The sequence below is a fragment of the Chenopodium quinoa genome, unplaced genomic scaffold (genome assembly GCF_001683475.1).
Source record: "Chenopodium quinoa cultivar QQ74 unplaced genomic scaffold, ASM168347v1, whole genome shotgun sequence".
NCBI lineage: Eukaryota > Viridiplantae > Streptophyta > Magnoliopsida > Caryophyllales > Amaranthaceae > Chenopodium > Chenopodium quinoa.
This window is the reverse complement of record NW_018745281.1, coordinates 348,896-372,822: the sequence shown is the minus strand read 5'-3', so window position 1 is coordinate 372,822 and position 23,927 is coordinate 348,896. Positions and strand designations below refer to the sequence as shown.

The 23,927-nt window shown below is 35.5% G+C and overlaps 3 protein-coding genes across 4 annotated transcripts; 1 reads left to right on the top strand and 2 right to left on the bottom strand.

Annotated features, from left to right (window-relative positions):
- Positions 1-2,755: 2,755 nt before the first annotated feature.
- LOC110711712 (dual specificity protein phosphatase 12-like) lies at positions 2,756-9,474 on the top strand. Of its 2 annotated transcripts, none has more exons than XM_021890131.1 (7): positions 2,756-3,016; positions 3,125-3,559; positions 6,245-6,297; positions 6,415-6,479; positions 6,598-6,676; positions 7,659-7,967; positions 8,952-9,474. In XM_021890131.1, the coding sequence occupies exons 2-7, from the start codon at positions 3,144-3,146 to the stop codon at positions 9,104-9,106; spliced, it is 1,077 nt and encodes a 358-aa protein (XP_021745823.1). In that variant the 5' UTR covers positions 2,756-3,016; positions 3,125-3,143; the 3' UTR covers positions 9,107-9,474. The 2 variants fall into 2 exon arrangements, with proteins under 2 accessions (XP_021745823.1, XP_021745822.1); XM_021890130.1 differs by having other exon boundaries at positions 2,757-3,031.
- A 343-nt stretch (positions 9,475-9,817) lies between these two features.
- Positions 9,818-18,207, bottom strand: LOC110711713 (rhomboid-like protein 20). Its single transcript, XM_021890132.1, has 8 exons — positions 17,975-18,207; positions 17,731-17,831; positions 17,203-17,343; positions 16,708-16,774; positions 13,427-13,575; positions 13,167-13,268; positions 12,768-12,890; positions 9,818-10,410 (listed from the first exon to the last, which is right to left on the bottom strand). Exons 1-8 carry the CDS (start codon positions 17,997-17,999, stop codon positions 10,243-10,245), a joined length of 876 nt encoding a protein of 291 aa, XP_021745824.1. The 5' UTR covers positions 18,000-18,207; the 3' UTR covers positions 9,818-10,242.
- Positions 18,208-19,719: 1,512 nt separating this feature from the next.
- LOC110711603 (F-box protein At2g32560-like) lies at positions 19,720-23,567 on the bottom strand. Its single transcript, XM_021890008.1, has 5 exons — positions 22,010-23,567; positions 21,815-21,894; positions 21,501-21,673; positions 21,301-21,375; positions 19,720-20,175 (listed from the first exon to the last, which is right to left on the bottom strand). Exons 1-5 carry the CDS (start codon positions 22,658-22,660, stop codon positions 19,988-19,990), a joined length of 1,167 nt encoding a protein of 388 aa, XP_021745700.1. The 5' UTR covers positions 22,661-23,567; the 3' UTR covers positions 19,720-19,987.
- Between the last annotated feature and the right edge of the window lie 360 nt (positions 23,568-23,927).

Below are 23,927 nucleotides of genomic sequence, written 5' to 3'. Positions count from 1 at the left end.
GGACTGAAAGTTTTGATATGTGATAAAGAAGGCCGGACATTTAATACTACCCACAATGTAGTATACAAAGAAGTATTTCAAAATTTGACACAATGAGGTACTATCTATTTTTTACATAAATTTTTTTATTTATTTTTTATTATTTTTTTACTTTACAATTGCTTTTAAAAAGCTTTTGCTGATGTCGTTACATTAAGATATTTCCAATTTTACTAACATATATTAAAGCTTTAAAATTCTACACATTCGCAATAGTATTGTTAAGAAAGAGAAGGATCGGATTATGTACTATAGACTTTCAATATGTACTTTTAATACAACTGTGATATTGTTTAAAGAGCCGTTATTATTAGATGAGTTTACTGAAGAAGTTAAACTTTGCAAAAGGGAAATCAATAAAAAGTTATGAGCATGAACATGGTAAGTGCCTATTGTATAAACCGATGCACTTCAAATAAGTTCAATTAATATGAGAATTGAAAGAATGCCTTTTTTTATTTTTTTATTTATTATCTTTATTATTCTTTATAACATTCATTCTTATATTACCACTTTTTCTTACTTTGTATTTGTTGTATTATTCATTCTTATATTACCAACTTTTCATACTTTGTATATGTTGTATGTAATCTAAGTATTCATACTCCTTTGCAAGAATTAATGCTTATTTTCAACCTTATTAGAGCTTCTATTGCATTGTCAGAGACATTTGATATTCATTTTGGTTGTCGATGTTTTTATCTTTTTGCATATTCATGACTACTTTTTTTTTTTTTTACAAGGCATTTTCATAACTACTTGGCTATATCATATGAAGTACTTTTGGGGCCTAAAGTTAATTACGAGTAAAAAAAAGTCCTTTTTCTATTTTATAGTCTACTTGAAATAAGAGTTTTAATTATTATCATGCACAATTATATTTTTTTTTTGGGTTTTTAACAAATATGATACCATGCCTTTATTGCTAAACTAGCAATTAAATTTATTCTTAAACTAACTATTAAATTTGTTCATTTGCTTCAATTCAGAGATTGACGACTGATGCCAAATGTGAATCGGACAATGGATTTTTTTACGAGATATCTGCTGGAGTTAATGATGAAACTGGACTAGACATTGCTGACATAATCACAAGTTGTGGACTCTATGTGTATCTTGCTTAAATACTCTATGCAATAAATTAGATAAATTGAAACATTTTTAAAGCGATTGGTGATCAACTACCTTTAGTTTACCATTCTACTTTATTTATATTAAGGAAATTCTCAACGGTGACCCCCAACTTCTGCTACGCACCAATGGTGACCTCCCCCCCCCCCCTTTTTTTTTATTTATTATTATACAAAATGACCCCAGTTAAGAAATTTATCTCACATATGATATCAATGAGTGTTATTTATTTAAAAAAACTAACTATGGTTAACTTTGAAAAAAAAAAAAAAAAAACCACCAACCCAGCCACCACCTTCACCCTCATCCCCACCAAATGTAGCTAGCACCACCTCCACCCTCACCAGAGCCACCGAACCCCCTAATGCCGACCTCCCACCCAAACCGTCGAACCATTGCCTCCACCCTTTCCACCGCCTAGACCCAAACCCTACCTTACAACTCTCTCTCCTCTGACCATTGCTTTTCTAACCTTTGATTCACACCGCTTCGCCGTGGGGTTGGTTTTGGTTAAGGAGGGATGGTGGGTTTAGGTTTGCGGTTTCGAATCCAGGCATGGATTGAAGATGGCGGAAGATAAAAATAGAGAGGGTGGAGGAGATGGCAAAGAAGAAAGAGAGAGAGATCGGTGGTTTGGTGGTTTGGGTTCGGCGGTTCTAGTGGTGGTGGCGGTGAGAAGGAGGAGAACGAGGGAGGGTTGTGGGCGGAGATTTGGGAATCTGGCTTGGCGGTGGTCGAGGTGGAGTTGGTGCAGCGTCACCGGCAAGTCAGGGGGAGCCTGGGTAGTGTCGTCGGCGATCGGAGGAACCTGAGGTAGTGTCGCCGGAAGGGGGATGGTGGCTGGCAGGTGGTGGCTGGTTTTTAGGAAGGCTGGGGTTAATTTTTTTAATTAATTAATTAATTTATTTATTTTTTATATATATAAATATTAATCTAACCATAGTTAATATTTAATGAAATAAGGTTATGAGTGAGATGAAATTTTTAACTAAGGTCATTTTGTATAATAAATAAAAAGGGAGGTCACCATTGGTGCGTAGCAGAAGTTGGGGGTCATCTTTAAGAATTTCCCTTTATATTTTTACTTTATTTAATCAGTATATGTTTACATTTTGTATTACTCATAATTTAATTAGGTCTTCGATATTCATTGCATATCTTTAATATTTTTTTTAATTTATTTTGTTTGTTATATAGCTATATAATTAATATATAATTTGTTTTAGACTTACCGTGTATGGCACGGGTCCTAAACTAATATGTTTGTTAATTTAGTTGTGACATTTTAAAAGTGTACATACACTACTCATTTTTTCAATTTATTTATATTTTGTGAAATAAAAAAAATCATATAAAATCTTGTAAGATTCATTTCGATGTGTGCTACTCGTTACAAGTTCATAACTAAAACTATAAACGGTTGAAATTATGCATTGACTTACATGAAAACATATTCATATGTTGCAACTAAATAAAAAATAGAGAATATTTTACATGTATTTTTTGATGTATTCTATTGTTCTTTTTTTTTTTTTTTTTTTTTGGTTTTCAAAATACGTATATTTTTTTTTATTAAGCCCTTAATAATTTGATTCTTTCCGCTTATTAAAAATAAAATAAAAAATCAACATCGAAAGTCGAACCCCTTGGGCCTCTCACAAAGCTAACATCTCCACCCATAATAGGTCCAATACTCTCACACGTGCCACTACCTCAATTTGCATTGCACCAATTTTCGCACGTGCCACTCTTCTCCTTATTTAAACACTAACCGCTCTTTACTCTTCACCGTTCTTCACTTATCCCACACACACAAACTCGCCGGAATATTCCCTTTCTCCATCGTGTACGGCGAACTTCCGTAATTCTTCCGCCATTTTTATCGTATTTTCTCTCTCCTAAGGTTCCTTCCAAACCCTAATTTCCGATTTCTCATCGATTTTCGATTTCGCAGGTGATAGTGAATTTGTGAAATGCCGTATTTAGTAAGGGAAAATCTGTTCATCAGTAACATTGGAGATGCTGCGGAAATTCTCGAGAAAGGAAGCGATGAGATTACTCATGTATTGTCAATGTTGAGTTCATCGTCGATTTCGTTTTTCAGTGAATGGAGGAGTTCGCTTGTGATTCCGGCGAAGGAAATCCGTCGAGTTTTTGCCGGAGATTCGGAGTTTGTTGATGGTTCGAAGAGCGCACTTTCTCCGGAGAAGGAGGTTTATAATATGGAGTATGCTGGAAAGGATTTGAAGATTGTGAGGATGGCTGTTCCACTTAAAGATACTGAGGACGAGAATTTGTTGGATTATTTGGACGTTTGTTTGGATTTTATTGAAGATGGAAGGAAAAATGGAGCTGTTTTGGTGCATTGTTTTGCTGGTGTTTCAAGGAGGTAATTCTTGTTCTTTGATTGTTTGAATTAATTATGTTTTGTTTTGTTAATTGTTGATATTGCTAAGTTGAGAAAATCCAAGTTTGTAATCTTTACCGAGCACGTAGTCGAGGTAGTGATGTAGACGGAATTTGATCCCGGGTTTAGGTACCACCCGCTTTGATGAACTAGGCTAGTTGGCAATCTTGGAATATACCGCGATTATCAAATTAGGAAACTTAGATGTTGTTCTTTAATGTTCTTTGAGCTAAGGTTTTGATGGGCAGGCAAGTGGCGTGTAGGCCATGTAGCGGCTGTTGTCTTATTGTTGTGATTGTAGAATGGAAGTTGCGTATTGACCTCTAATTTGATACTCAACGACAGTTTTGCTACTTCATATGGAGTAATAGTAGATAAGAAAGTGCAGGCAATCATATGAGCCATGTTTAATTTTGTTTCATTTTAATCCAAAATCTGTAGCATAGAAGTATGTCTTTGGCTTACCTGACCAAATTAGCAAATTGGCTCTCAAAATTTGTGGTCAAAAATAGAAAAGAAACTTTGAAGATAATTTTTGGTTTAGAAGTATTTACACTAGTTGATTATTAACAAGGACAGTTTTGTAGGGTTACTTGGCTGTGGTTATCCGATTTGATTGCTGACAGATATTTTTGGACTGGAATAGCTGAACTACATACTCCATTTAGGCAAGTTGGACTGTTGTTTAGTGTCTGTGGAAAACTGATGCCCCAATTTCGGTTAATTAGAGCATGGTTTTCTTTGAGAGGAGCACCATTTCTTTATTGGGGTTGGGATGTGGCGGGGGTGGGGGGGGGGGGGGGAGGAGGGGGGGTGTATGCCAGCATTGCAGCCATCAAGATTGATTATAAAGGCATTTACTAAAAGGGCTTACATTTTGACACGGACAGTGGTTTGGGGAGAGGGTTTCTCTGGATGTGTTTTCTGTTACTAGCGATTTTGAATCACACATACTCACATAGTAGTGCAGCATGGAGTACTGTTACGTTTCCTTGTAATCTTGTATGGAAGTTATTGCTTATTGGTTTCAGCTTTGTTAATAATTGGACCCTTTAAATCTATTGTGCACGGTTAAATCAGGGCTTGTTTAGATATGGAAGAATTTGGGGAGACTAATGTAGTGGGAAGTTATGTGCTACTAAGGGACTGATTAAGAAGTTGTGATTACTTTGTTTCCTGGTTCCTAAGGGTCTGATTTGTTAGGCAGCTGTTTTCTAGATGGTAATGGAGTGAATTGTGGACCAAATAGATAGCCACAATTAGTGTTACTATGCCTATCTCAAGTGTTTCTATCCTTTTCTCTCTGATGCTTTATAATTGAATTCAATCAAACACACTTCCTTGGATGGATAAAGAACAAAAGCACTTAATATCATGTAGTATGTAATATGACTCGCATGCCGCTTTAAGCCTTTAAGTGTTGTAATCCAGTCATGATTGCTGTTTATGGTTGATTAGAATTTAGACTTGGGAAGTATGTTGGCATTGCTAAGTGTTTGCTTTCTTCTCATCTGGTGGTTTCATTGTTGATATGAACCATCATTCTCTTACCCCTTCTTTTTATAATATATTATTTTTAAATATTTGTATAAATATAAATCCTTGTAATGCTCTGAGTTGGATAATGAGCCTGTCTTTATGTTCCCCTGCAAATTGCACTTGTAACCATTGCTCTTGCTGCTCACAGGAGGGCAGGGCATTAACCATGGCATCCCAAATCTAAAAACTGAAGTATTCTGCACAGGCTAGTGCGGCTTGTTCTGGTAGCTTTAGATAAGCTTTAAGAGAATTTGTCTCCTCTTGGATTAGATTCCAAATTTGGGGTGCAAAGCAATAATTACAGAACATTAGAACTTTGAATCTGTAGGAACACTAGGAAGTGAAAGTCATGCATAAGGTTGAAACCTATCAGCCAGATGATATAGATTGTAGAGTCTGTTGTTTTTTTTAATTGATGTCATTCTTATTATAATGCTAAAAAGATAAGGCTGAAAAAATTGGAAAGACTTGATTTGTCACAGAGTAATAGACGTGGTCCATGTGAAGATGTTGACTTATTTAGTAACCTAGAAAAGCAGTCTTCCCATGTTTTGCGGTAAAAAAATAAAAATCTTTGGTGTCAAAACGTATTGTCATAGACTTATTGAGTGGAGCCAAGCTTTAATCTTTAAAATTAGATAACTTAAAGCAAAGTGGGACTTATGCATTTTTCTCTTCTTTTTTCTTTCATCACTGTCTTAATTTATGAGAAATAGACTAGCAGAACGGTGCTTGATTTCTAAGCATAGATGTAGTCATCAATAACAAATTCTATCCAAAAGCTTCTTTTGCTTTCTGTCGTTGTCTTATTTAATAATAATAATAATATTATAATTACGCTGATGATACCTTGAGAAGAATGATGTTGGGTGTTTATTTTGTATATACTTGGTTTAGAGAAGGTTTTTTTTGGTAGTTATGGTAGCCTTAAAATAGGTCATTTGTATAACATCCAATATATTCATTACCTTTTTAAAAAATTATATGTTCAGCTTTATTTTGCAATGTGCTAATAGTTTTCCTAAAGTTTCAGAAATGTACATTGCAATTGCTTTTCCGGTTTTCTGCTTTATCAAGTCCTACAGGGCTTACAAATTTTACACTCTTCTTTGCAATTGTCTATCGCAGTGCAGCAATTATCACAGCGTATTTGATGAGATCAGAACAACTATCTCAGGAAGGTCTGAGAGTTATATGCTATTCGAAGCTTCTATTGCGCTTATCTGTGAATTTTGTTCTCATTTGTGTTTAATGATTTTCTCCTACCTTCATTGGTCATGCTGCGGCACGTTATGCAGCTGCGCTTGAATCCTTACGGCAATGTTGTGAGTTTGTTTCACCCAATGATAATTTTCTAGAACAGGTGAGAAGTACTTTCAAGATTGGCGCTTAATGCATTGTGTATATTTATATACTGTAAATGCTCTCAAGCCTCAAGTGCCTTTTGTAAACATGACTAAATTCCTTCTGCTCATCTGCAGTTGAAAATGTTTGAGGAGATGGGTTTTAAAGTTGATCGCGGTAACACCCAATATAAGCGATTTCGTTTGAGAATATTGGGTATTTCTTCCTGTTTAGCCTTATCATATTTACATTCACCATGTCTGATTGGTAATTTGGTATCATTGAATTGATTATCGATGTCCAGTTTGCCTAAGCTAGATCTGTCTATCTTTTTTATTGAAGCTTTTTACCATGTACGGCCTGATGATCTAATTAATAGAGTATTGGTTCTAAATTGTTATCTGTTGTGGTGTGTATCCTTGGGGTTTTGCTGCTGCTTGTGAGGATTTGATGGAGTTCCTTAACACATCTTGCATGTGGCTGTTAAGATCCAATTTATGTTTCCATGTTGGGCTTCATCTTCCAAATTCTGGCTTTTCATTGAAATAGAGAGGTTAAATTCACTCCTGTTGAGACTTTCACTGCTAAACATTAAGAGATGGAAAGAACATATGTAAGAGTCTCTATCTTTAAGAATCATTTATTCTTCTAGTTTTGTCCTTCATTGATCTGTTGCATGCGCCTATTTTTTCCTCATTGCATGAGGGACCTCTAGAGATGCCTTTTGAAGCCATAAACTTTTGAAACTATACAAACAGATTTATCCATGCAGAATTCAGAAAAGATTCCATTAGATTATCTATAGAGGCAACATAGGTTAGAGAATAGTCTGTGAAAATCTTAGGCAAAAATTTTCTTAACTGCATTTGATTGGTATGTGGATGCAGACAGTCCTAAATACCCCTTAAAGGTGTCCCTAAACATCTAAACAACTGAAAATGTTTTTGGCAAGTAAACATCTCTTAGCTCGAAATAACTATCTAGCAAACTTACTTGCTCTGAATAGCCATGTTTGTGCTAAACTTCTGACCTGGAGTCCCTTTCAAAAAATAGTTGAAGGACATTAGCAGTAAGATGAATCTTGCAGGAGGCTGTAGTAATATGTTTGACGTGTTATATTTTGAGAACTATTTCCTAGTCTTGAAAGCAAAAACTCATTTCAGGCCTAAAAGCTGAGTTACCAGTCTTTTGATTTCAGGTGATTCATATAATCGTGGGCATAAAATAGACAGCTCAAAGTTTGGAGCAGATCCTGGCTTGCCACAACAAGTTGAGTCTCCTAGGCCAGAAGGATTGCCAGATGGTAATAAAAATTCTAATGTTGCATATCGCTGTAAGAAGTGCCGGAGAGTTGTTGCTTTGCAAGAGAATATTGTGGATCACGTTCCAGGTGAAGGCATGTCAGCCTTTCAGTGGCACAAAAGGAGAAGTGGAAACCCATATGACAAATCTGATGATTTTGGATGCTCCTCCATTTTTGTTGAGCCATTAAAATGGATGAAAGCAGGTAATTTCAATCTTTCTTTCCATCCAAGTCCCTATTCCCTTTTTTCTTTTAGAGATGAAAAGGCAGTTCAAGCAAATGACAAGGGCTCCTATTGAGCAGTAGATTAAATACTCCGTATGAAATTTCCCTCTTCTTTATACTTAAATAATACGTAAGAAAGTTCATCGTAGGCAAAGTATGACTGACACCCCCATGGTTCACTTTTTCAGCATGATGCTACAGAAAGATTTACTATAGTATATTCCTGCAATGCAAGTTTCTCATTTCATAACAACACCCTCCCCATTTTTTTTTATTTTTTTATTTTGCTGATGGGGGTGCTATATGCCACCTTGACTAATAACTTTGGTTTACTGATGCTGATCTGACCCTAGGTTTTGGTTAGTTACTTTTACTGTGGTGCTACAATAAAAGCATATTCTCATTGTCTGGCATATAGTTGTATATACTCTCTGGTTTTCACGTTCTACTCAGTTACCTTAGCTCCATTGATTAAAGGAGAATAGGAAAAGAGACCACTCTGTATTTTTGGGGTAGTGGGGAGGAAATGGTAAAATTGATCTCGTGTGGGGTGTTGGAAGGTAAAAGAGGAAAACCAATGACCAAATAAGGTATAAGGCAAAAGTGAATAAAACTTGGGAAAACAGAAGAAGTATTTTTTTTAGGATGCCCTAGCAAATTGTGATTTTTCCTAAATTGTATTGATTGGTTTGAGTGATGGAGAATTGTAGACTTTATAAGTTACAACTATTATAACTTGTATCTTGTAAAGTTGCGTCATGTTTAAAATTTTTACACACAACAATTAAATTAAATCGAGGGAGTGGAAAGCTGGCTTAAGATTGCAACCCCCAACCCCTCTCTTCTCAACTTTTCTTGTCCACTCATGCTCTGGAGATCATACTTCTGTTTAAATAGTCCACATGATGCTGCATTTGCTTTGTGAAGGTTTGTCTCATTAACCATACTATTAATGTCATACAGTTGAAGAAGGGGCGATTGAGGGGAAACTGTTATGTGTCCACTGTGATGCTCGCTTAGGCTACTTCAACTGGTCAGGTATTCAATGCAATTGTGGGAGTTGGATCACCCCTGCATTTCAACTTCATAAAAGTCGAATAGATCTCAGCACCATATAGTTACCCAGGCCTTTGAGTCTATCTTTATTGCAAGAGGCACTGGGGTTTCAAATGATCATCAAGAAACTTGTTCTTTGGTTTGGAGCCAATAAAGAAGTGCTTCCTTGCAGCACAGAATACGCTACACAAGTTTTATTTTGTATACTTAATCAATTTTTTTTTTCTTTTTTCCTTCTGTTATTCTAGTCTACATGAAATATGTGCACCAGTTTCTCAGAGAACTCGAGTATGGAATTGATTTTGAAAACACATATACAAGTATAAATTGATGATGATGAAAAGTTTGGCCTTACGCAAAAATTGTATGAAGTACTCCGCATTAGTTATGTGTGTTGAAAAATTTGCAATATAAGAGATTACAGACTTAATGCATCCCCTACCAGTGGACTCCTCTGCTTTAAGCTTGTCAAGATGAACCAAAATACAACCTTTAAGATTGATGTTTACTCACATCTAATTTGGAATGACAGAAGAAAATATAGCGGCACTCACATCTAATTTGGAATGACAGAAGAAAACATAACAGCACTCGCATCTAATTTGGAATGACAGAAGAAAATACGTCTCAATCAAACATCAACGTTGCCCCAATGCCTCTAAAGAAACTAGAATCTATTGGGTTGACGCCAAAAAAATGTGGGTTAAAAAATACAATAACTTACCCAGAAATAGTTTGGTTAGATGTTTCCAAACCTCCCTAAATCAAAGCAATTCTTAGTAACAATAGCCTATGAAATTTCCTTTACTATAATAGATGTGAGGACAGGATAAGAAAATTGCAAAAAAATTTACGAAGTATAAATTACACTGCTACATTCCTGAAACGAACAATTTACATCAAAGTAACTCCTAACAAGCTGCACAAGGCTTCTAAAGTCAAAAAGTTTGTCAGCTTATATGCTTTGTTACTAAATGTGAGTCCCCCATTCTTAAGGAATAAAGGGAATCAAGGAAGAATTATATGCCAATGAGTTCTAGGTTTGCTACAAGGAACCCCTTAATCATGGAAAACAACCGAGCCTTGTTTTCTTATCGTTCCTGATAGTTATGGAAATCAATTATCTTGTTCACAACCATATTTGGATGATACAAAACGAACAAGAGCCAATTTACCATAGCAACTGCACTTGTCTTCATCAATGGGATTGTGCTTCAAGAAGGATATTTGTGGCAACATTGACGTCATTTCTAGCTTGCACAAGTGCTTGCCTGGCGGAATCTTGGTCAAAACCCATGGATACTAGCATTGCAACGGAGTCATCTGATGGTTCCACAGAGCCGACAACTGGAGAAGGGTAGTTTCTCTACAATTCAAAAAAAAAAAAAGTTAACTCAAATGAAATCCAACAAGGGCATGCCACAATGCATTAATGCAGACGGCAAATGTAGGTTACTTGACTACAATTTCCTCCTAAATGAGAGGCAGTTGTGATGTGTAATAAAGCTAAAAGCTTAGCATGCTGGCCAGTGCTTATGTTATTACAATGTGCAACTGGTTATGTGCTTTTTCTAATATATATGACCAGTGTTACCTAGAAAACAGATGTTCTAGTACGTGGAAAGGGTAAGAGAATGTAATTCGCTCCTTGATTTCGTTACACGTAAACTGCAAAACTAAACTATGTACCAATTCTCACTTTCCAGAACATGTTTTGCAGGCAATTTGAGCAAATTAGTGACACCAATTTTGACCCACCAATGGTATAGAACAAAATTAAGCCAAGGCCACCACTAATGCTCCACATCCATAATATCCACCATGTATACTGAACAGCACAATGCTGGACAGGCCGACAGGCTTAGTACTTAATATCAATGATGTACGGGTACGCCAAAGTGTAGCCGTTCCCGTACCAAGGACGACGGGTACAGTACGGTACGGGTACGGCCCAAATACGTCCCCATGGAGTACCCTCGAAATGTGGTACAGTAAGCTATTTTGGGGACGGCTGGTAGGAGCTCCGGAAACGTCTCAGGGACAGATCCTCTTCTATTCTGACGTCCCCACTACAAACCCAGCCAATTTTTTTTTAAAAAATCCCCAAATTTACTTACATTAGGTTGATTTCTCAAAAACCCTAGAAATTAAGAGGCCAAGATTCCTTGATTTCTTGTCGGCGACCACCTGCTGAGACCCATGAGGCCACAATTCCTTGCCGGCAACCACCTGCGACCCACCCCGACACTGGCGAAACTTCTATTTACTTTACCTTCTTCTATTTCTACAGTTCTACTTCTTATTTTTTCTCTTCGAATTTAGCTTTAGCAGTACTCACTTTTTATTTTTAGTTTTGGTTTTTATTTTTAATGGTTATGTGATTATTTGATTTTTTTTTCTTTTTTTTTTTCTTTCAATTCAATTCATTGTAGCGGACAGTAACCTCAATAGGTTTGTGCTTTGTTATTTTATTTTATTTTTTTTTTCATTTAAAATGGTTATGATTATCATGTAATTATGTGATGAAAATGTTACCTTAAGTGGACTTTTCTTTGTATGGATTTTTTTTTAATTATTTTTTTGAAACTTTTTATAGATTTATATTCTGCTGATTTTTTTTGCCGTACCTGTTTTTTGAATTTTTGATTTTGCCGTATCCCGCCCCCGTATCCGTATCCGTTTTTGTCCCCATATCCGTTTTTGTGTAACCTAGCTTAATATTAACAACACCGGGTCACAAATCTACTGTGATACTTGACTACTTGTCTCAAGATATACATGATGAAATGTTGGAAACTAATAAACCCAAACCTGCCAACTGCACGTAAATCCACTCCATCAAAAGTAAGTGTAAAGCAACGCTATCTGAAAGAAGGCTGATCTTCTTTCATCCATCACGTGTCACAAACTCAAAACCCTTTGAATCCTCTTTGTTCTGTTCACCTCAACAACCATGTGCTTAATTCCTCTTCTTTAATCCATCCAGTATCACAAACTCAAAACCCTTTCAATCCTCTTTGTTCTGTTCACCTCAACAACCATGTGCTTAATCCCTCACCCTGCTCTGCTAACCCCCTTCCCCCTCTTCCTAGTTTTAACGATACCTTCCCAGCTTCAACAAAAAAGGCCTCTTTTCCTAATTACAACCAATGTACTTTTCACCTTCAAGTAATTCAATAGATTATTATTGAGAAACTTAGAAAGGAATCAGTGTCACATTAGTGGTCTTTTATTAGGGTAATAAATTATAATACAAGGAATGTTTTTACATAAAAATATGTGCTTTAGGCTTTAAAAGTCCATGCCTTATCCAGAGCCTCTACTGAAGATGTGCAAATGTGCAATTACAATTTCTATGAAACATAAATCATTAAAAAATTTAATCGATTGGGAGAAATATACCATTTGCATTGCAAAAATTTTATAATGTACTTGTAACAGAGTGAAAGGATGGTGCAACATATATAATATAAGGGTAATAGTCAGTACATATACGTGATGTACCATGCTTACAATGCACATGAGTCACTTGCAAGTTTGAAAAATGCCTCTCACGTTTGGGGCATGTCTAGTCTTATTTGGGCGTTCAGAAATATTTTGCGCTTCACATACAGGGAGGTTTAGGGGGAGCTTGGGATGAATGTTTACGTGCATCATAGCTCAAGGTTTTTTTTAGGGGGAAGAGGGACAAAATAGATAAAATCATGAAGCAGATGTACTTGCCTCAACTTGACGCCCCGCATAAGGTGCAGTAGCTGGTACACTCCTAATCCCAGTTGTAGCTGATGGGCTCCTCGTAGATGGCCAAGATACCCGCGAAAACAGAGAGGCGATGAAATCAGGCAACTGCAAACATGAAAACCAAGTTGGTAAAGTTAGCCAATATTCGAATGTTTATATTTGGAAGAGAGAAAGAGGGGGGGGGGTGGTTTGCCGGTTGTGGTAAGAGGTTTATGTAGATCAGAGCCTAGCTCATATCCTAGGTTCATGAGGACTATTCTTATGAGCATACAATAGGAGTAAAGCAAAAAAAAATTAAAAAAAAAAGGAACCAAAGCAAGAGTCTCTGACCCACCTCTCCAGGAGGGGAGGGAGGGTGGGGTGTAACTATAAAATTATAACCTTTGCTCTGCGGATGTAAAAAATGTTCATTCGGTATAAGGAACCAGCAATGATGCCACATATTCCTGGCAAAATCGATCTTTTCCAAGATGATAGAAGCAACTGCAAAATAAACACTGCAGTAAGGACAAGGATGGAAAAACATGGGAGAAATGGGGAATCAATGAAGTCAAAGGTGCAGATGGAAAAATGACACCGGCAAAGGGCCACATATCATACAAAGTATAAGGGTTGAAGAAAACCAGATAATAATGCATTACCTGAAGACCAGCCAGATATATGAAAGATTTGTCAGAGAAGTGAAAACCAAACAACCGAAATCGTGTTGACACAGGAATATCAAAGAAGAATGGTACAAATGAAGAAAAGATCAGGCCATAAGGTCCAGCCGTGATTAAGGCGCTTGTATCTGCAGCAATACAGTACATGATCACCATCAGAAATCACAGCACTGCTCAAGAAATGAAAATTTCTATTCATGCAGAAGTGCAAAATGACATAACAATACATGCCAACCACAGTTTTCAAAGACATAACATGGAAAACTGCAAACAGACCTTTCTAAACAACCAGAATGTAAGAAAATGTTCCTTTTTTATTTTATTTTGTGTGTGTGTATAGAGAGACATAAAGGGTAATGTTGTAGACAGGAGTTGATCCCTGTCCATAGTGTACCACTGTACCACCTCCAAAGACATTAACTAACAAACTAAGCTTGTTGACATCCACAAGCAAAATTGTGTAGTGCAATAGAAATTGCTACAATTCCCCAGGCCTTCAGCAGTCTTTCCGGAAAAAAAAGAGTGAATTTGCATAGCTTTCTGCCATATGTTTAGATAAGGTCTAAATCCTCATAACTGACAAATCTGTTGAGACCTACAATTTGGTGTTTAAAATCCAAATAAAGACTTCACATTCCCCGTGCAATTCCTAATGTACCCATATTGCTTCTAAAATCTAATTAAGCTCCTTCCTAGGCAGGATAGCAGATCAGTACACAACCTACCCTTTCAATTGCAGTGATATGCAATTGAATTCCTAATGGGAAGGTACAGAGGCCTGCTACAAAACAAATAAGAGACAAAAGGAAGTCTAATGAGACATAAAATCAGTATGTTATCGTGCAAAGCTGAAGTTTCCTGCACATGCTCCTTAAAAAAAAAATGGTGCACAAATCCATATAAAAGGTAAAAGCACAGCAAGGAAAAGTAGCAGAATATTTATCCTTTAACATGATTGAGAGGCACTAAGGTACTAGGACCTTCAAATGAGTATAGGAACAGGGAAAACTCAGTAATCAAGCCACTATTATGGTTCTATTAAAAGAGATATGAATCAAGCAAAGTGCTCATGAAGCAGGGGTGCGGTCCCACATGCAGAACAGTAATAGAGCGACAAGAGGCAAACTAGCTAGAAAATACTTTTTATACATTTCTCAAGCATTCAAGCTTTCTTTATCATTTAATTTTGAGGAAAATTTTCACTTTATTGTACTGAGGTTTGGGATAATTTCACTTAGTGTCCTATGTTTTCACTAATTCCATTCTAGTGCCCTAATGTTTTAACTTTTTTTAGCTTCAGTTTTCCACATATAACCTGTAAGTCCATTAAGAGCTCAATCTAATTGTTAGTTGAAAAACCAACAGGCATATTTGACACCCACTTACCCAAACATTCACAAGTCCCCAACAAACACCCAAAAAAAAATTCCCTTCCATATTCTTTTCCTAAAATACTAAAAAAGTAGGAAAATCTTTGACCAATTCATCAAAAACACCAAAATAAATAAATATATATAAAGGCTTATATTTTGCTTCGATCTAGTGCGAAAACAATACACAAAAGAAGAATACCAGGAAAAAGGGTTACTTGAATGGAAGGGCAGGCCACTAGAATGAGCATTGTTTAAGGTTAGGGCACCAAAATGGAATTAGTAAAACAAGGGGACCAAAGTGATATTATTCTTCCTTAAAGTGATATTATTTAAATAGATCAAATCTTCAAGGCACAAAAGAGCATTTTAGAACAGGGGCCCGGAACCGTAGACTCCTATAATCATTAAATTCTTCATCTAGGCCATAAACTTTTAACATAAATTCCAAGTAAAGGGAGCTTTTGGATTTTGGAAGGATGCTTGAAAATCAAACATAATCCTATCCAATATCTATCTACTAAGACTTTCGATAAATGTTTAAGAAGGGTATCAAGGAAATGACATATTGACAATGACCTTTAATGAGGACAAGCAATCTTTGTCCTGTAACTAGTGTGAGTGCATCATCAATGGCTGAGGAGAGTGGGCCACCCAACGTACCTATTTCCTAAAGTACCTGTCAAGATTTGTAGGGTCATGGAGCTTTTTGTAATTGAAATACACTTCCCATGGATGATTTTGCCTTTTATGTTGAAAGGCAAGGATGATATAACTTGGTATGTCATTCACAATCTTGAATTCTTGATTACAAATTTGAACCATAAAAGATATTATTTTGTCAATTGTGTTAGTATGTTATCTATGGACACAGACCCATGAGGCAACCCAAAGGTACCTTTTGCCTGAAGTTCCCACCAAGATTTTTTCGTCACTTGAAAGGGAATTCTAGACCTGAAACCACTAAGAAACCACCTGATACAAGATGCCAGGAGCAATAAACTGGCAATGTAACACTTATCATCACTTAGGCTACAACTCAAACACGGGTTTTATTTAAACATAGATCAGAGTCTGACATGTAAAAATAACAATATTAAGAACATGAGTTAATGGGTGTCAAAATTAAGAGCATCAAATTGAGTATGACTATAAAAATCAATGACACATTGTTCTTCTCAAGATTTATTTATCTACTTTTATTTTATTTTATTTTTGTTTAAAAAGCATACAAATTGAAAATCATAGGACACCAATAAAGTAATGGGAATGCAAAACTAATAGTTAGAGGGAGTAAATAGCAATACCCTTTGGACTCTTGTCCTGCTATCCCAGCTTTTTTTTTTTTCCCTCCACCTTAGTCGTCTCATGCTCTCCCTGCCCCACTAATATTCTCTACCCAATTTAGATTAATCTTTACAATCAAAAGTCTTCATTTCCTCTCTTTTTGGTCACCACCCAACATTAACACAAAAATGTCAGGACCCTGATCACTCCAATCAGAGTATTGATAGCCCTAACTTTTGTCTCTTCCTCCTAGTTACTTGATGGCTCGATTTTTAAACTTAATAACATTAGTTTCAGCGCAATGATTTTCAAAATAACCCCAGATATAGAAATTGGGGTTACTTGGCTTGCCACAGAGATCCAATAGAGGCATCCTTAGTTTTGCGGTAAAAAGTAATCCCAAAGTTTAAAATTTGAATATAATACAGCTAAATTCAGTTTACTAGTCAATCCAGCAGAAAACGACTCAAGTGAGCTCTTCTTGAGTCATACATGTCCATTCTTAACAGGAAATTATACATAATCACAGATAGCATTAAATCCATAATCACAGATAATCATAACTTAAAAGGCAGCCTTGACTTGAGTGTTTACATCACGTACCTTTAAGGAGGGCTAGTGTGGCACTGCCTAGGAAGAAAGAAACTATCAAAGAGAATAAAATGAACACCTGCAAAAGATTAGACAAGTCAATAAATAAAAATTCTTGAAAAAGTTGTGCAAAAAATGCTCAACATTTTTCCTTTTATGCCTTCTTCCTTATCTTCTATTGGAAGGGTTTCGATGGAGGTAATCCACTGAACGCCTTAAAAAAGTTCCAAAAGACAAAAGAAAAAAAAGGGAAAAAAAATTGATACATCGACAACACAAGCTGAGAAGCAATAACATAAGGTTTAAGCAAACCAACATCGGTCTTAATGCTAATGACACAATATTGTAACATCAGGCAGATAAAAGACTATACATTTATAATCATGATTGATCAATAATATAGTCTAATCTTGGGTAACAATTTCATTTAGATTCCACTCCAAATTAAGCTATATAGTATTGAACAACAGAAAAAGTCAAATAAGTTAATCATCAATGAATACTCACTGTGTACTTATTCGATCCTATCTGTCTCTCAAAAACCCGGAAATAGTACAGCAGATATAGTCCAAACATCATCTCCGGTGTTGACGTAAATGCATAAGTTGAGACAATGATCTTCCATAACTGAGGCTTCTGGAATATATCCTATAGAAAGAGCTAAATCATTAGGTAAAAGTAAGCCCATTTTGAGCCATCTATCAACACGATATCATAACAGAAACTGAAAATTAAACAGTATATTTTGTAACATTGATTTGAACGATGATAATTACTTAATACAACAAAGAATGTCCATCAAAATTAAGCATGAAAAACAATAAGAATGATTAATTCACTAAATAAAAAAAGCTTCTTTACCTTAGATAAAATAATAATCAAAATTAAAACATTGAAAAGCAAAATTCAGGTAGAAAACTAGGAAAAGATCAACAAATTGGCAGAAATGAATTTACAAAAACTGGCATCAAAGTACCAATTACACAAAATCAACAAATTTTAAGAACAAATTATCACAGAAAATGTTGGATTTACCAGATATGAGAATCCAAGCTTATTAGAACGGCCTTGAAGTCCAAAGAAAACGGTGAAAAGGGCAGAAGCAACAATGACACCTCTAGTTACAGGGGCATTATCTGCAATCACCAAAAATTCGATCAAAATTTGAAAATCACATAGAATTTCGAAAAGGGTATCTAAAATTACTAAATCTATGAAAAGGGTATGCCTGTAATCGGAAAAAGAAGCAATTTTGAAGAGAAAGAAGGAGTTAACTCACTGAATCCAGATGGGCCGCCGTTCATCTTCGAGTTCAAAAGGCACCCTCTTTTGCGGTTCTCTTTCTCTCTCCTCTTGGTTGTCTGAGCAGTGATTCTGGGAAATCTGGGTTTGTTTTGTTGGTCTTTGGTTTTCCCTGAAAAAACTGTTGCTTTTCCTGGGTTTTATTTCTCACGCAACACAAGTTGTTAGGTGATTGGTGAAGGTTAGGAATTGGAATATCCCACCAATAGTCCCATAAAGAGTTAAAGACTTGTAAATTCTAAAACCAAAGGGATATACTTTTGAGAGGAAAAAAACGTTAGTGGCTAAGGTAGTTGACATTCACATTAAGACTATTTTATAAAGAAAAAAAAATGGTTATAGTCGCTCTAGTCATGATTCGATCCATACTTTGAATACAACTCCAAAACACTAATTGAGTGAGTTAAATGTCATCCATTGTCAAGTACTTTGTATAAAGATAATTGAGTTTGTTATTAAAATTGTGTTATTCTCGTAACTTAAAAATTTGGCCAAGTTTAGGTAAATTCATATATACTCCGTTGTAAGGTGGTTTGATAAATAGAGTTAAATCAGATAATGATGTTTCATACTAAGTATAAAAGAACGAAGGATTAATTTCATTACCAATTTGTACTTTATGACTCCCATATTCCCACTAGCCATTGCTAGTTAAAGCGGTGTTAACACTTGTAATTGAAAATTAAATGTAATATTTAGCTATTTTTATTTTCAAATGAAATGGATGCTTTTGATTCATTAAAGACATCTACTCAACCATTCAACCTCCCCCTATCCCTAATAAATGAAAAAAAAAAAAAAAAAAAAAAAAAAACTCTAATAACATTGGTTATATATATGTATGTATTTAACTATTTATACATGTATGTATGTAATTATGACCAAACTTGTCATTGGATAAAAATTCGAAGATTATAATATATTCAATAATTGATAATTTAAAATACCAGACAAATTAAAAAGAGTTTTCTATCACACCTTTTCCTCCAATTCTATTCATATACATAGTCACATTCATTTGTGTGTAGCCTTTCATTCGACTTGAAATAAAATACATACATGCATATTTGTCAAAATCTAATTTAAAATTAATTAGAGAGCATTAAACCACAAAACAAAATTTGACTTGAATTTCTTGTTAGTCACTTGAAAGTATGAGTTGAACAACAAAGCTAATTACAATTCCCAAGCTAATTAATCACTTTTCAGTTTTGCTACTTAAGAATCTAGAAAATCTTGGACCATAGTTGAAAATTGCACAAAAAATCACAAGAAATTGCTTTGTTGTTGCATTGACCTTTGACCTGGTCAAACCACATTAATTTTGACAAAATGGTAAAGAAGGAAACAGGATGGAAAGTGGATGAAGAGACCTTTTCTTGGGTCCCCAATACCAAACCAACAATTTATTTGCACAAAACAAAACAACAAAGACTTGGAATCTTCAACAAAATTTTCCAGTTTCCAGAATTTACATGAGAACTCTGTTCATTTTTATTCTAGTTTTTCCTAGTATAATAGTACCTAATTGCCTATCATCATACCATGTTACTGTTCTGTCTACTTCAGTTGAAAATGCTCCATCATTTGCCATTAACTAATATTATGATCTTCAGCCTTATTTTCAGGTTCCAAACAGCACGAGAGTGCTATGTGTGCGTGTGTGTGCGCATGCATATACACACACTAGCATAACGCGTAGTAAAATTTTGGAACCTCTGATCAACGAGAATTCTTGATCATTTCAGTTTATACAAAACGGAAATACAACACCGTATTGTAACTAGATGCACAAAGCACACTCAATAGTTTGTTTTTGGGATGTATGGTACAAATAGAGTATAAATTAATCTGTACAGCGCCTTTGCACATTTCAAATAGAGAAACAAAGGTCAACTTTTGCATTTTCATCTGACATTGTTACCATCTGAAGAATGTGGTATTTACACTTCTGAAGGTAACTGGTATCAAAGAGTAAAAAAGCTGCCTACTAGTTTAGGACCTTAGTTGGCCATAAGCTTTTCCAAATGGTGATCTCTTCTTCACTGTATATTTTTCTGATTCCTCCATAGAAGCCATCACCCTCGTTTCCTTCTTCTCGATGATTCTTCCTATTGACATTCATTCTCCTCCATCTTGAGTCCGGGGCATATTGATTAAACTCTAGTGTCACTGTGTCTGTTAGCATAAAAGAATGAAGTTAAATAAACTATCCAAGAAATAACAGGAGACAGGAGAAATTCAACTGATTCTCAAGTGATGACTGCTGCATAGTGCATACAGATGAATGAAAGGATGATTGAAGTGCATACAGATGAATGAAAGGATGATTGAAAAAGAAAAAATAAGCAATTCTGTTCTCTCCAACAAAGGGAAAACAAACAGTAAAAATCAGTTCGTGTTAGTATAAAGAAGGTGAAGAGACCACAGCCTTAGGATTACATTGGCCATGACTGACAATTTTGCATAGCTAAGAGCTAAATAGGAGTAGAATGTAGCAAGTATGGTCTCCAAGAATTTGGTCATTTTACTGTTTTTAACACATTTGTTAACTATAATTTTAAAGACCTCATTTACAGATAGAGTTCACATGACCCAAAAGTGTTCTGCCAAAAATGACTTTGCAGTAGATGTGCTAATAGCATAGTGTGACACTACGACATCTACACTTTAAATCCCAGTATAGGGCAACTGCCACTAAAATGACCAAAAAAAAAAAAAAAAAAAAAGAGCAGAGAGTCTAAACAAAATTATTAGCACATATGCCTTAATCTGTTTAGAAAATGACCAGCCCTTGACCCATAAAGCCGTTGCTGGTAGCATTCTCCTGAGAGGGAGAATGTCACCTACAGTAGAAAACATGGATGGCCACCGTGTTGGACCACTACCACCTTATATGCTCCGAAGTTGCACGCTAGGTGGCTTGAACAAGTTTAAATGCAAACTTACCTTTCTTAGAAAATACTCCAAATTCAAAGTTTAATTATGTCTATCAGCCATGCTCAAGTCAATCAGCCGTATTTAGACAAATTAGACATATATGAATACAGCCAATAAGTGAACTAGTGAAGTGAACAGAAGTGGTCAACTACATCAAAAGCAAGCAAGACAAGGTTGCCAATTCTCAAAGTAATGGACTTTCTTGAACAATTTTGCTAGCTTAAATGTCCAATTTCAGTTGCTAATAAAGATGGCAATCAGATTTGAAACTTCAACTACCAGGCATAGAATCACAAATTCACAATATTAAAAAGAAAGATTCACCATAAATCCAGATAAAAAGGTGTGGTATGAGTTCCTTACCACTATCGTGACAGATGCAATGATATTCATTCCTGGTGCATGAATCCAGGTGACCAACAACTCCATACCACCAGCCTGTTACACATTAACAGTAAATGATTAGAATCAAAGAACAGCAAAAAAGTTTGCAAACAGTAATTCTTCAAGATGTTAATGTTTTCCACTACACATCCAGGATACAAAAAGCGCGGTGAACACACCATATGGATATTCCCTGTTTCTTCTCCACTGAATTTCTAAATGATCTCCTGGCTTCAAATCATCTAAACAATCAGACACATGAAGCTCATATGCAGGATTATCAACTGGTGGAGCTCTGATTCTACTCCAGGATATGTTTTCCTCTACGGTCTTTCGGCCATGCAGGGTATACCTTAACAACATAAGAAAAGCAATTTCATTAACAAACTCTCCCAATAAACTTATCAGGCCCAACAATTCATTGACTTAAGAACATAAAATTCAAGGTCAAATTATGTAAGAATTTGATAAGTCTCTAACATTTATATCTTACCTAGCTTGGAAAGTGTCTGATTTGGAGTTGTAGCTAAGTTCAGCATCATAACATGACAGCACAAATCCATCATGTCCATTCTGCAATAACAGTTGTTTAGGCCTACAATCTATGCTTGATTATATAAACAAATGAACAAAAAACAGCTAAACATGCCTCTACAATAAGCAATTCTACACAAAAAAACGTGTATACCTCACGATTATAGACCTGAGCCGGGAACCAGAACTTGCCGCTTTCAAGAGAAAGATACCAACCCATGATTGAATCAGGTGGTAAAGAACCCTTAAGCTCACTTCTACCTATCAATTTTGGCCTAATCAATGATGAAAATGGCCACAAACTAAAAATATTCCAAATAATTCCTCCATTGTTGCTACCACCTAAGGAAAATCTCCTCTTATTAAGGGCCATATGTTCATGCCATTTAACAAGAGCAGCATTACCAATCACTCTTCCCCATTTGCTCTTCATATGTTTCTCCCACATATGATTACTCCTACATTTTCCTCTCAACTCTCTACACACCCCAGCCAAGCTACACAAATCAGCCGGCGAAAGCCGGTCTAGAATCATATCCAAGGCCAAGTCTGGCAAATCTAAAACTGATATTCCCTCATCCTCCACCCTAACAAACTCAACTGTATGAATTTTTCTCACTGGACTCAAATAAGTAGCCTCAAAAACACCAAAAACAAGCCCCCTCTTTCTAATATAACACACAAGAGACTTAGATAGTTCTACCCAGAAAAAGGGAGAGAGTAGTCTCATCTTAGTTAGTTTAATTGGTAACAAAGATTTGACAACAAAGATGAATGAGAAACAAGATATCAAGAAGAAAAGCATTGGTCTTGAATCAAATAGTATATCATATAATAGTATACTAACCAATAATAAAAGAATATTGTGCAAGATCTGAGAATTTATTGTACCAAGTGATTGCACAATGTACTATACTTATATATAATACTCCCAACTTTCTAAGTGGGAGCAAAATCTAAGCAATCTTAATAATTTGATGAGGGGTCAACTAGATAATAGGAATTTATCTAGGGCAAAACCTTAATAAAGTCGTATTAATGAGGGGCAATCTGTAGATACCTTGACTGACACGGATTTAACTACAAATCAAAGAATCTACACTAATACTCCACCTTTTCTTTTAACTCCCGTAAAAAAATGCAAATCACGAACTATATAACTCCAGGAACTATATAATGGGACGAAAGGAGTGGTAGTTAAAGAAAATTAACACAGGACATGTAACAAATAATTAGTGAGCTGCTGCATAAATGCTGAAGGGTATCTGGATACAGTGAATTTGACACCAACTTTAATAACAGAAATTATATAGGGACACCAATCACTGCATAGTGGGCAATAAATATGACTAAAATAATCAAAAGTAATGTGGATGATTTTGTTTCAAGCTTGTGAAACAGACCAAAAACAAAGATTTGATAAATCAAACAAGATAATGGTAAATTAATTGCAAACCCCAGATGCTCAAATCTGTAAAATTCTGCTGTTAGATTATATAAAGCATAAATCTTGGAGAAAAAAAAAAAAGGCTATAAATAAGGAAATTTTGACACTAGTATAAGAAGAATCACCAAAATGAATGAAACCCAGAAATATAACCAGAAAAAGAAGAAGAAGATGGATAAATTGAGCTTAGAGTTAGAAATTGGGTTATTTTGTATTTTTGTCAGTTTATATATATGGTGTAAATTTTTGGAGAGAGAAAATGGGAAAAAGGAAAGTCACCTGAAACTTGGAGTGTGAGTCTCACCAAACACCAAAATTAACAGCCACCGCAGAGTCGTAGAGTGGAAAATTGCTGAAAAAAATTCTGTGTGACTGTGTAGACGTGTACTTTGGACCTTGTTATGTTAACATTCTGTCCTTTTGTTCGGATGTGGGGCCCGGGGGCGATAAGTATCTCGGAATTTGAAGAGTCACGAAGGACAAATAATGTACACACTGAAAGTCATGTTTTAATTACATCTTTCAGAAACTTTAGTCAGTTAAGACTCAAGTTATATATAAAGAGAAATTCGTGTGATGAGAAAAGAGATAAATAGAATTTTTGGTCAAATAAAGTAATGTTACA